Raw genomic sequence first — 12,320 nt, forward strand, 5'->3', positions numbered from 1 at the left:
AAGACAGACAACCCCCTGTCACTTTTCTGCATTGACTGGTTTCCAATAGTCAGCCACTCAATAGATACCTTCTTGGGAAAAACTAGGCCTAGTTTTGAGAATTGACAAAAGAATGGCCACAAGTACTTGTGGACCTGGTGTTCGGGGGGAAAAAGGAACTGACTGGTACCCATTCACCATCACTGTTACTTCTAAATAAAATATATTGCCACAAACATTTGGCTGATAGACCTTTTTGCAAAGCTTTCCATGATGAGAAAGGGGATAGCAAAGACTTTATAAACAAATGTTTCAGTTAAATGTTTATAAGAAATGTTTATTCATTTTCAGTTACACAATGGATAAGCCTTCTTGCTCACTTAGTGCTGCTCAAGTTGTGACATCTATGTTAACGTCACACCACAAGCCTAAACTCGCAAAAGGGCCCTGTACTTTGAGAGTTCTTTGTGATAATTCATTAGATGAGCTCCATCTAGAGGTTGAAAAGAAAGGTAAACGTTGGGGATGGTAAAATAATTGTTACTGAATGAAATGAACTTTTTTAGTAGTAAACAAAGGCAAGAGGCAGTCCAACCCTTTTCCAAATCTTCAGAGTTATACATATATATATACACTGTATATCCTAACATTCTCTTAGTCTTTTGTACTGCTTCCCGCTTCGCCCAGTTACACTTGAAGCTTCTGCCGTTTGCTGTTCCTCTAACTTAGTAAAAGTGATTCGTTTACCGGTGTTGGCACATCGAGTCCGGACCGAGCTTCCCGTTTTACTTCTGTACAGATCTGAAGGTGCTATATTTGTAGAATCAGGGGTTCACAGATGTGATATTAAAACACTCAGGAGCCGGGGAACTTCAGTGCTGATGGGGATCGCTAGGGAGAAACGATCAGGCAGCGCAGAACGAGGGACGTTAAACTTTTCATCAGTATAAATAATAATAATAAGCAACCCTGTGTACATGTAATAACGAAGCGTTAGACATCGTAAACATAGTACCGTGAAATTAATGTTGGTGTCACTAGAGGGCAGTAGAATATAGCTATGTCGTTCAGTAAAAGCCCAGAAGTTCTGAAAGAAAAAAGCACACACCACTGTGAATTGGTTCTCATAGTTCATAAACGCCCTTTTAAGCTGGAACAAATGTCCCAGATAGTCAGTCCCAGTATGTAAATTACAACATTGATATCGCAGCACTTACTAAGTTCTTGCTTTGGTTCTGAACGGAAAAAAATAATATTTTACAGTGAGTTTCGACTCTTGCTTTATTGAAAGTGTCAGTGTACTGCTTCGCTTAGTGGCGGTTACACCCAAAATACCTGCTGAAGTGTGGTTCTTGTATGGCAGTGGTTCCCGGCCCCTGTCGAGAGCTCTGAGTCCCCGATGCTAATCGGTTTCTTTAATTGATCCTCATGCATATTTGGGTTTTTTGCTTAGCTAACTTGTTTCTGAACTCAGTCTTGCGTTTGAAAAACGACTCTGGTTCTAGGGTACTGTTTTCAAGAGCTTGAGCATTCACAATCTCACGAAGCCTCTTTTTAGCCTACTTCTGCTGATTTCCGACTGAACAGTTTTGAATAGGTGACCAATTTACAAAGAACGGGCACGAGTGGGAATGATAATATATTGATGTTTTTGTTTCCCTCCTTCAGAGGCGCAATTGGTCACATTTCAGACAACACAGCAGCTTCAGGGCAGTTGTGAAGCTCATAAATTAGCACAGATCGGACAACCCACGTCTGCAGATAACAATAAATCAGGCTGATTCTAGGATGCAGAGCTGATTAGCTTTTACTTCACGACGCTCCGGCGATCTCCCTTTCTCACTCCGAGTAAAGGGCACTGAATTTAGCAGGCTAGGGCTCATTATAGCACGTAAGCACATAGTGCTTTTGGCTTATTCATTAATCAGGATGGCTACAATTTTAACCTGGCCAGGCTACACTCACGTCATTGACTGTGATTCCTCGTCTTCGTCCTAAAGTTCATGTGCAGGTGCAGGTAGTCCTACTTCTCGGGTCTTCTACGCTGGTCAGGTGTCTTCCTCAAGGCTGCTGACCAGACAGGTGTCCTTGTCGTCTCCTAGCAACCTGAGCAGAGAAGGATTCAAACCGGGGATGCACAAAATAACTGACAGCAAGATATCAGCATAAAGACAAGCCTTAACAAAGTGTAATTTACTCATTTTCCTAACATACTGTACGTTATCAGCTCATTGTGCATTTAGACTGCGTTGCTATTTTCTTCTTACTTCATCCGTGATTAAGAACTCTTTATGGCTTCAGGATAGCTCTCTTTCTTGGACCGGAGTATTGGAAAGCCGGAAGAATTGTCCACACCTGGGTGAAATCTCTTCTAGGTTTGCAGCTTGAAACATCTATCGCTGCTTTCAGAAATGTTCAGCATAAAAGTATATCCGGAAAAGAAACCTTTTAAAATCGTCCTGTTTACCACACGTCCCAGCATGCTGGTGTAGTGTCCCTCTCGGAGCTGGGACAGAGGCATTTCGTTCTGATAAGAATTCAACAGCTATCAATTGTCTTGTGTGACTGCATGTGGACAGTGACTGAAAAAAATTCAAAAGCTGTCAATCTTGTTGCGTAATTGCACGTGGGCAGTGGCTGAAAAAAAATTCAACAAGTGTCAATTTTCTTTTTGTGCATCAGAAGTCCTTACAGAACCGGCTTTTGGAAACTCCACTCAACCTGCAGTTATGATGTCCTTTTTGTTAATCATGCTGTTTTCATTGTTGCTAATGAACGCAATTTAATTTTGGGAATTGTTTTAGGGGCAGAGTTAATACAGTAAAAGCTCTTTTCTCAGTGCTGTGGGGAAAAGGGGAAAAGACAAAACCTTTGTAGGAGCATCCCTGCCAATTTATTTATGGTTAAGCTGTGCACAAGCATTTAGACAGATTTATTCCCTGATTTTGTATCTAAAAACCTATTAGTGACAAGTAGAGTAAAACTACATTTTCATAGAATCTAAATAGTTTGTTTTATTAATGTTTTTACAAAAGTAACAGGGGAAAAATAAACCAGGAAGTAGGAAGTTTTTGCCAAAGCTAGTTTTTCTTCTCTTCAGGGTGTGAAAAGACTTGTTTTAAGGAAATCCAAGAACTGAAATAAGCATGCCAGGAAAACATGAAGAAATGATGTGGCAACACCCCTTACATAAGGATGCATAGGTTTTACAAATACAAAGGACTTTCCAAACTCTAGACCTCAGTCTACAAGGAAGTTAATCTTTAATTCTACTGTCACGATTCTTGACACGGAAATATATTTAGAATTTGTCCTTTAGAAAATTTAATGTAATTGTTGGCGGCAAACAATCCAAGCTTTGTTGTTTATTTACTGAATACTTACAGAATTTAGTTCTATGACTCTAGCTAGACCAAAGAATGAATTTTGAAAGAATGAAAGATATTCTTCTTCTTCTGAAGAAAGATATTACTGCTTAACTGAAATGAATAATTGTGTAAGATTTAAATTATCCAGAAAGCAATATTGTTGTTTTGGCCACACAGCTACAACAAGCTGTCTTATCATATTGAACTTTCTAGCCCTCAAAACACAGGAGAAACGTCCTCATTTCCCGGACTAGCGTCAGGCTCATGTTGCCAGCTCCCATTTCCTGCCTGATACAATGCAATTATGTATCAGATTATTTCATATCATATCGTTCTTCATGTTTGCTGGACACTGATTGTTATGCACAGGGTGTGGGTGAAAACTAACATAACATTTAATTAAACTCCTGCAGCCTGAACTGGCTAAACGGGTTACGTCTGTTCCTTGTTCTGGAGAGAGAGAGACTTTCCAATATATTCTTTAATTACATTATAGACCCAGGTTTTGCATTCTGTGTGGGTGGACATTATAGCCTTAGGAACTGGGGGTTTCCACATAAATGGGCTGAGGTGAATCCTAGTATATTGTCAAATGAAAGTGAATAGACTGCAATACTTATAGATTAAATGTTCAGTACTTCCTTGTTCAATATGAAAGGCTAAGATTTACAAAACACATTTCCTTCAAGTATTGATGCCCAGGCATTCAAAATATTCTCATGAGCGTCTTCTTTCTGCAAAAGCGCACTTCACCTGTAAAAGAATGTAGACTGCCATTTCTGCCATTTTCCAGAGGCTCAACTATAAAACCGATTAAAAATGAGAAACAAAAATAACCCAGAGAGAAAGAAATGTCATTTAAAACTTTACAAACGCCCTTCAGCTGCTTTACCCTCGATTCTTCCAAGAAACCAGCTTGGACCAAATAACTTCTAACTACCAAACGGGAATGATGAAGGTCTAGGAACGAACGGTCTCGTTTGAAAACTTCTTTATGTGTCTACCTGCCGCTCGGGTGACACTCTGTCGTCTTGTGAAATTAATTTAAAAAATAACATTACGTAACAAACGGAATCTATTTGGAATGCAGTCATAGGCAGAGACCTTCAAAACGCTTAAACCAAATACAACAGTCTGCAGTATTTGAACAAAGCACAAAAGATAGCAGTTCAAGTACTTGTGGTTTAATAATTTAATAAAACCGTGCCCTGACTGTGGAATTACAGATTTTCTTTTTGCCACGCCCTCTACTGGGAAAAAAAAAATCTGTCTGATATTTGATTGGCTCACAGACCTGCGTGTATTCTGCCTTAAAGACGTAACCTGCCTCACGGAGTGCTAAATTGTGGGTACTCACAGTGCAAGAAGGAGATTGTTCTTGCATTCAAATATCTCTGATTCCGAGGTAAGACATTTCGTTTTCATTCAAAGAATGCATGGAGGAGTGTTTCAGGCGTGCACGTCACAGAAGCAAAGCTTCACAGTTATACAAATAAACAGGGGAAGAATGTTCTATACTGTATTTTTGTATGCATGTTGTAACAAATATTCCTTCATTTTTACTCCTTTTTTTTTGCTTAACTCATTCGTTTATCTAGCCTTTAGCTTTTGACTATCTGGTAGCAGCTTCTAAAGGGATAGAGGATGAATTTCCTAAGATTACAGTAGATGTGCGACTCATCTCGCTACACAAGCGACAGGTGCAGTACCTCGTAGTATAAAAAACACTGTACAGATCGTCATTCTGTACACTATTTTCCTGGATATACACGGTTTTACAGTGAAAGGGGTCATCTTTAAAGATGAGTTATCATCAGTTTTCTCATATCCAGTATAATAAAAAAGACTGTTCTTTAACATCCTATTGCAAGTCTGCATTTTTGACAGGGGATCACCTATTAATCATCGTATTAGCAATCAAGAAAATATTGTAATCTAATGCATTTACCGCAGCAAAATGTATTCTTAGTATCTTTAGTCTGTTTTGAGTTTTGTATAATTCTCCGTCAATACAGTATGCACTGTACGTCCAGTTAAACTCTCAGTTGCGTCATAGATCTGAAGTCGCTTACTTCACTTAGGATCTTTACTGGTACTACGCTGCAATTGGAATCAGTGGTCAGCGAATTCAGAGATAATTGTTGTAATTGTTAAATAACTATCATTTACTTCAAATAAGCCTGCGAATAACATGGTTTCAAAATGAGAGGCGCCGGTATTTATGTCTGTAATCGAGTCTGGTATCGGGACTTGTTTTTATCCGTCTCAAACGTACAGTTTTTTTTTAAAAAATGTACATTTATCAGTTTTATGAGTCGTTTATTTCTGACTGTAGATGCACGCTTTGCATCTCATGGTAATTCTGTAATTCGCTTGAGGCAGTGAGTCGCGGTAATAGAAAGTTTCGGCCGACTTCAGGTGTGAGGTCACGGAGCGCTGTTGACACGGAGGCCGTCGTCACCTTCTGTGTGGAGCTTGAATGTTCCCCCTCGTGTCCGTGAGGGTGTTCTTCGGGCACTCCAGGTTCCTCGAGGTGTTCCTCCCCAGCTTCCTCAAAGGGCAGGATCTCTAGGTTAAGTGACGAACTGGCGGCTCAGGCAGGGCGTGTCCGGCCGGCTTCGGAACTCGGAAACCACGACCGTGGAATGAACGGGTCTTCAAATTGTATTGAGGGCCTTGAGGAAAACTAAAACTCTTTCAGTTAAGTTGAGCAATAGAGGAATATTGTGGGTTTTTTTTTTTATGTTGCTTAACAGGAGTATAGTGTTTTGCAATAGAGAAAACAAAATGAATAAAATAAAGCTATCATCCGGGGGTAGTTTTAGAAAAACGAGCTGAGAACATGCAGGTGGTTGTGTATTGGATAAATAAAGGATTGACGGATTTTACTATATATATTGTCCATATAGTTACTGTATATTTCTTTCCTATACGTATAGCCTCGTGTTTTTTTTTCTATTTTACTTTATAAACATCATCTGTGTCTTGAGCCTTGGGAAGACCTGAGACTAAGCCTGACTCCCACTGATCGCTAATGTGGTCCAGTGGTCCGTGTGTCAGTCGTGTGCTGTTTTCTTGTAGGTTTCCAGCACGCATCATGTCCAAGTCGAAGGGCACTGTGGTTCTGGCCTACAGTGGTGGCCTGGACACGTCCTGTATCTTGGTGTGGCTGAAGGAGCAGGGCTACGATGTCATCGCCTATTTGGTAAGAAAGGAGCTCGACCGCGAGGGGGGTGTGCGTGACACCGTGCCTCTTTGACCCCAGTTTTAAGACAAGATGCTTTGATGTTTTAGGTGGCATGGCGGCACAGCAGGCAGCATTGCTGGGTTCAATTCCCGGGGTGCAGTCTGTGTGGAGTCTGTGTGTTCTCGCTATGTTTGCATGGGTTTCCTCCCATGGTCCAAAGACATACTAATATGTGAATGGGCTTCTGGGAATATCGGCCCTGGTGTGAGTGTGTGTTTGTGTCTGTGTGTGCCCTGCAATAGGCTGGCATCTGGTAAGTCCCATCCCATCCAGGGTGTACCCTGCCTTGTGCCCATTGCTTGCTGGGCTAGGATTCAGCTCCCCTGTGTCCCTGTATTGGATAAAGTGGTTAGAAAAATGGATTGATACTTCGGATTAACTCTCTATTTCTGTGTGAAACAGCAATGCAGGTGCTTGTCGAACATGCGTGTTTGCCGAAGGTAATTGTATAAAAAGAAGGTGCACTGAGTGTTCCTGGTCCTTCCCTATTATTTAAGTATAATCAGAAATGAACTGAATCATTTACCAAAAGTAAAAAAACCGATGTGTCACTTCTGAGGCCGGGCCCTGTCACGATGTCTTCGGCCTTGTGCAGATGAGTGCAGTGTGGACGTCTACACGCCTGATTAGAAATCTGAAAGACTGAGCAGAACACTGAGCCACTGTCAGGTCTAGCTGTCAGACAGATAAATCACCCATTTTTATCTGAGTGCATAGCCTTTGGCTGCTTTACGAACTGGCTCATTGGACCGAAGTTTCTCTCGCCTGAGCTTTCATTTGATGGATTACCAGCAGGGTCTGTTCACCATTGTCACGCCATTGTGTTTTGATGAGAATTATTTCGATTATGATCAGCTTATAAAAACCATACCTTAACATAACGTCCTAGAGCTTAGTTAGCATTTTTGTTATGTGGCCAAATAAAGACCTTTTATGTACAGAAGAAAATGTGTGTTTTGGGGTGTTAGGAACTAATTGAACAACTTCCTAGCAAGTGTGATTGTGTTCTGTGAAAAGACCCACAGCCGTTTATGCCAAGTAAGATTTGATGGACTTACCCCTGTCAGGCCTGAACGTTTGTGAATGTCACACTCGTCAATATGATTTAATGCCAAATTAGAATTTGCTTAGCTCCCCCCTCTTCTCCCTGATCTAGAGACGTCAACTTGTATTCCTTCTTCCTGATGAAAGGCAGATCAGTGATGAGAGAGATGGTGCTTCAGAAATGCAGAGAAGGGATATCGGCGCACGCAGCTGAACAACTGAAGGAGCTCGCCTGGAGCTGCTTGTGCTCTGTGCTCCAGGTGTTGCTGGTTCGACCCTGGGTCTTGCCAGCAGCTGACGGATTTGATCCCCCAATTAGCTGAACGCCACCAAGAGAGGGGGTGCGATTTAGTCGGGGGGGGGGGGGGGATCCCCTGGTGATGTAGTGCCCCCTGGTGTGTCCCAGACACTTGCAGGCGTAGGGTGCGGTCAATGAGGAATGTGTCTCTCCTCTGGGTTGCACTGCCTGTGACCTGTGAAAATAAATGGCTTGATGGAGGGCAGGTGGCAGGAGTCCGCCTTCCTATCCTCATTCTCCCTCGGGTGTGGCTACAGGGTTGGTAGCCATGAGCCATGACGTGGAAAAATGACTCCTGGTTGTGTTTATCCATTCACCCATTCACACCTGCACAGCACAGCTCGCGTTTCATTCCAAGGGAGGTTTTCGTCTAAATTTTTTCAGTTTGAAAGGAACTCCTGTGCAGCAGAGACTCCAGGTAAATCCCCTCTGGAGCCTGCTGGCAAAAGGTAAGAGGTCGTTTCATTTTTTTATTTTTATTTTTTTTCTCCTTTCTCTCATTTTCAGGCCAACATCGGGCAGGATGAGGATTTTGACGCCGCGCAGAAGAAGGCGCAGAGCCTGGGAGCAAAAAAGGTACAGGGGGCAAGAGGGGTATTCTCCCAGACCGATGACTAAAATCAAGAAGGTTTATTGTACACTAAGGCGTCTGGAGCAAACTGCCCAGTCATTTCCTCAAATCTTGTTCCCTAGCATCTTTCAAGCTGCTGCAAAGCCTAATAACACTTGAACTGCTTTATTGTTTTCAGCTCTTAAACGTCGTAGCTTGCATTTCCAAACTTAATTTAAGATTCATAAGCAACTTAATCGACTAAGTAGGATTTTGCTTGAAAGATTGACAGCAAAGAGAATCATTAGCTCAGCTGAGGATGCGGTTAAGAGCCCGGCTGGAAGAGAACTGAGCAGGAGCTTGGTCCTTCGGGACCAGGTCTGGAAGCACCTGCCTTGGATCAGAACTGCAAACCGGTGGCTTGGCAGTATGAACCCTTTACAGGATATTTTTGCCATGTTGGTTTCCTCTTATCAATCTATGGAGGTGTCCTATATTTTTGCACACCTATGTTCATTAAAGTAATTCGCTCCATGACCCCCAGCATCTCATCTTGAGTCTTCAACACCCCGTCTCTTAGACCTGCAGATACTGGAGAATTCAACTCATTCAACAGAATCAGAGACACTGGTGCATGGAACTTACACCTTAACACACAGTTCTCTATATTCACATATAAAAAAGCGCAGCAGATTTTCATCTCACCCCCCCCCCCGCCACCCAGCAGCAGAACCTGTGGCAGATCCTGTTTGGCCAGGAGCAACAATCTAATAAACTTTGCATCCCTGTCACAACAGCAGCCCATTTGTTTTCACTCACATCACACACCGAGACCACCCATCTGCAGATGCTAGAAGACATCATTCAGGACTCGACCCAAATCATTTAGACTCCTTTCCCTTGCCTATAGGAGCTACAAGGGACTATAGACAGGAAATGCTCACTTCTTTCGGGTCTAACGTCCTGCCTACACTGGCTCAGCTACCTTATCCTGTCCCTCCACTGCACATTTCATCCTCATGTTTTTTTAATTATGTGATCTGTTCTGAAAAGGTTCTGAGTCTAAAATGGAAGGACACATCACAGAGTTTGCGATCAATTAATATTTGTAACTCTGGATCTGTGCTCAGCCTACATTGTAGATGTCCTTTGCTACAGGGCAGTAGTGATGGCCTGCATGCAAACAGAACAGAAATGAGATAGAAATGAGCACATCAGCATGGCATACTTAACCCGCTTAGAAGCAGGTGTTGGGAATGTGATCTCTGCTGGATGACCTATGGTTCAAATCATGTTTCTAAATGGCTTCCCCTGTCGATCCGCCCTCACAGGTGTTCATCGAGGACCTGCGAGCTGAATTCGTGGAGGAGTTCATCTGGCCAGCGGTCCAGGCCAGCGCCATCTATGAGGATCGCTACCTCCTGGGAACCTCCATTGCCCGGCCCTGCATTGCGCGCCGCCAGGTCAAGATTGCCCAGCGTGAGGGCGCCCAGTTTGTCTCCCATGGTGCCACAGGCAAGGTACGGCGCTGCCCCAGGGAATTGTGGGTGGAAATACCCAACTATCAGAGATTTCTTAGTTTTAAAGCATGTTTTGTGCATAATATCCTCATTTGTTTGCTCATTTGTTTTGTAAGTGTCTTCTTGAAACGATTGTTTTAAGTAATGATGTCAGCATAATGGCAGCTGTACCAGAAAACTCTACTGGAGTTCCAAACTGTGTGGTAAGACTTGCAAATCAGAGGAGACACGCCCAGCCCCGTTGGTTGTCTTTAATTAATCAACAAATCTCATCCATCTGTCCATTTCTTGAGTGAAGCAAAGGTTCGGCTTTAGCAACATGGCCAGGCCACTGTGCTCACTTTCAGACAACTCCTTCTGGAAATGAATAGTTTCTGTTCTCATTTTTAAATGTTCACATTCACAGTGCATTTTAAGTCTGCACCGTCTGAGGCAACCGATTTGTTCCTGTGCATGGGCTGTAAAATCATGCCAGCCACCAGTTAATTATCATCATTCATTAATTTGGCTTTATCCAAACCAACTTGCATTTGTGCCAGTTTATATAACTGGGCATTTTCCCGAAGCAGACTGAGCACAGCACATTGCTCAAGGGTGCAATCGCAGTGCCCTGCAGGATATTCAAACAGCCTCCTGGTTAACCTGCTGGACTTCCTCTCGTTTCGCAAAGCAGCAGTTTATCAATTAGTTTACTTCCTAACGAAACAGTTTCGACAGAAAGGTATTTTTTCATTTCGACATGGAAATGCCCTCAGCCGGGGCCTGAGAGCAAGAAAAGGGAAACTGACTGAGAGATAAGCACTGGAGCAAAGAAAAAAAAGAAAGATGTTTCCTCACTTACGAAGACGCGTCCTCGTGGAAAAGAATAAATGCGCTTCGGGATGTGGCTGAGTGTGCAGTTTGCTTCCTTCTTCTCCGCGTGGAAGAGTCTGCCCTGTGTTCCTGTAGCTCATTCCTACGTGTGATGCTCCGGCCTTATCTGGTTTATGCACGTATTCCACGAGACCTGGGAAACTTCCAGAAATGTCTCGCTGAGATCCTCAGGGATGGGAAGTGAGGTATTATGATCTGTACCAAAGAGAGCAGGGCTAACAAGTCAGCAGCCTGACGAAGTCACTTTTTTGCTATCTTAACAGGATTAACCTTTACGGTTTGCATTTTTTGTCCACAGAATCCACATACTGTAGTGCACGGCTTCTTTCAAAGCTGTCATGTCTTTAAATGATGAAGTCTATATTTTTTTCCCCCTCTCCTTAAAGTTGAGTTTATTTGCTTTCTCAAATCCAGGTTCTCTTTCTGGATCCATCGCCTGCTCATCTCTTAAAAGTGTTTTTTTTTCTTTACTTTAAAAAAAAAATTGCTTACCAGTTTGAGCAAAGGGAGTAACTTTAGTGGAAGTTAATGTAATATTTAAGACGAGCTGCTGTGGGGGACCAGTCCAGAGGGAGACCTCCACTGCGGCCAGGGTCATGTAGCGTGTGCTACACAGGGGGCAGGCTGGTATGGCTTCCAGGCCTTACTGGGGCCAAAGGTTGGCACTGAGGAAAATCAGGGCACTTAGGAGCCCATTCCCCCCAGCAAAACGAGGGCAGTGGCAGTAAGGGTCTGGGTTATTGGAGGTTTAGACACTATTGCATGCTGAAGTGATAGGGAGACCACCTGCCTGGTGGACAAGGAGGAGACCTCCCAGCGCAAGTGGACCAGCCTGGGCCAGAGCCAGGCTACTGGACTACCAAACGAGCATGATGTGGCCCATTTGGTCTCTCTTGTTTATAACTGGGCCCTCCTAGTGTCAATTCCTCTACCAAGACAATCGGATATCAGGGGCTTTACTCAGTTAGATGTATTCTCAGGCACTCAAACTGCTTGTGCAGCATTTCCATCTGTGCGGCGTGACACCATGCTTAAATCAGCAGGTGTTCTCACGTTTGGCAGGCTGGCAAGTCCTGTACGAAAGACTACAGCTTATGTTTCTCTGTGCTGTATTAAACATATTGCAGTTCTTCCTTTGAGTGCGGGGTATGACTTACTTCATGATGCTTTAAGTTAACGTGTAGCTTTTTAAAGATGTTACATAACTGCTGTGCTATTTTGGTGTGAATGGAATTCACATCTCTAGGCAGCTGCTAAGAATGTAACCAATTACTGGTAAAAGGATCCTTTGCAAGACTGTGGACGAGCCGGATGTGACTTTAGTCCCTCAGTATTTAATGCAGACTGGTACAGGCAAGCCCTGGACTTGGAGAGCTGCTGCAATCCAGTTACAGCCCCCCCAAATCACCTGTTATTTAATGATTAGGGACATTTGTTTAAG

General features: G+C 43.1%; 1 protein-coding gene and 1 long non-coding RNA gene across 2 annotated transcripts in view; one reads left to right on the forward strand and one right to left on the reverse strand.

Moving 5' to 3' along the window:
• Nucleotides 1–289: 289 nt before the first annotated feature.
• Nucleotides 290–2,540, reverse strand: LOC148644108 (uncharacterized). Its single transcript, XR_015928921.1, has 2 exons — nucleotides 2,247–2,540; nucleotides 290–2,085 (listed from the first exon to the last, which is right to left on the reverse strand). It is a non-coding gene; the product is annotated as an uncharacterized LOC148644108 (long non-coding RNA).
• Nucleotides 2,541–4,596: 2,056 nt separating this feature from the next.
• Nucleotides 4,597–12,320, forward strand: part of ass1 (argininosuccinate synthase 1) — a 60,958-nt gene continuing 53,234 nt past the window's right edge. Inside the window, exons 1-4 of the mRNA XM_088615170.1 lie at nucleotides 4,597–4,752; nucleotides 6,429–6,552; nucleotides 8,444–8,512; nucleotides 9,818–10,006. Coding sequence (XP_088471296.1) covers nucleotides 6,445–6,552; nucleotides 8,444–8,512; nucleotides 9,818–10,006 — 366 coding nt within the window. The 5' untranslated portion in view covers nucleotides 4,597–4,752; nucleotides 6,429–6,444. The remainder of the gene's footprint in view (nucleotides 4,753–6,428; nucleotides 6,553–8,443; nucleotides 8,513–9,817; nucleotides 10,007–12,320) is intronic.

This window comes from Lepisosteus platostomus, chromosome 21, assembly GCF_059453375.1.
Source record: "Lepisosteus platostomus isolate fLepPlt1 chromosome 21, fLepPlt1.hap1, whole genome shotgun sequence".
Classification (NCBI taxonomy): Eukaryota; Metazoa; Chordata; class Actinopteri; order Semionotiformes; family Lepisosteidae; genus Lepisosteus; species Lepisosteus platostomus.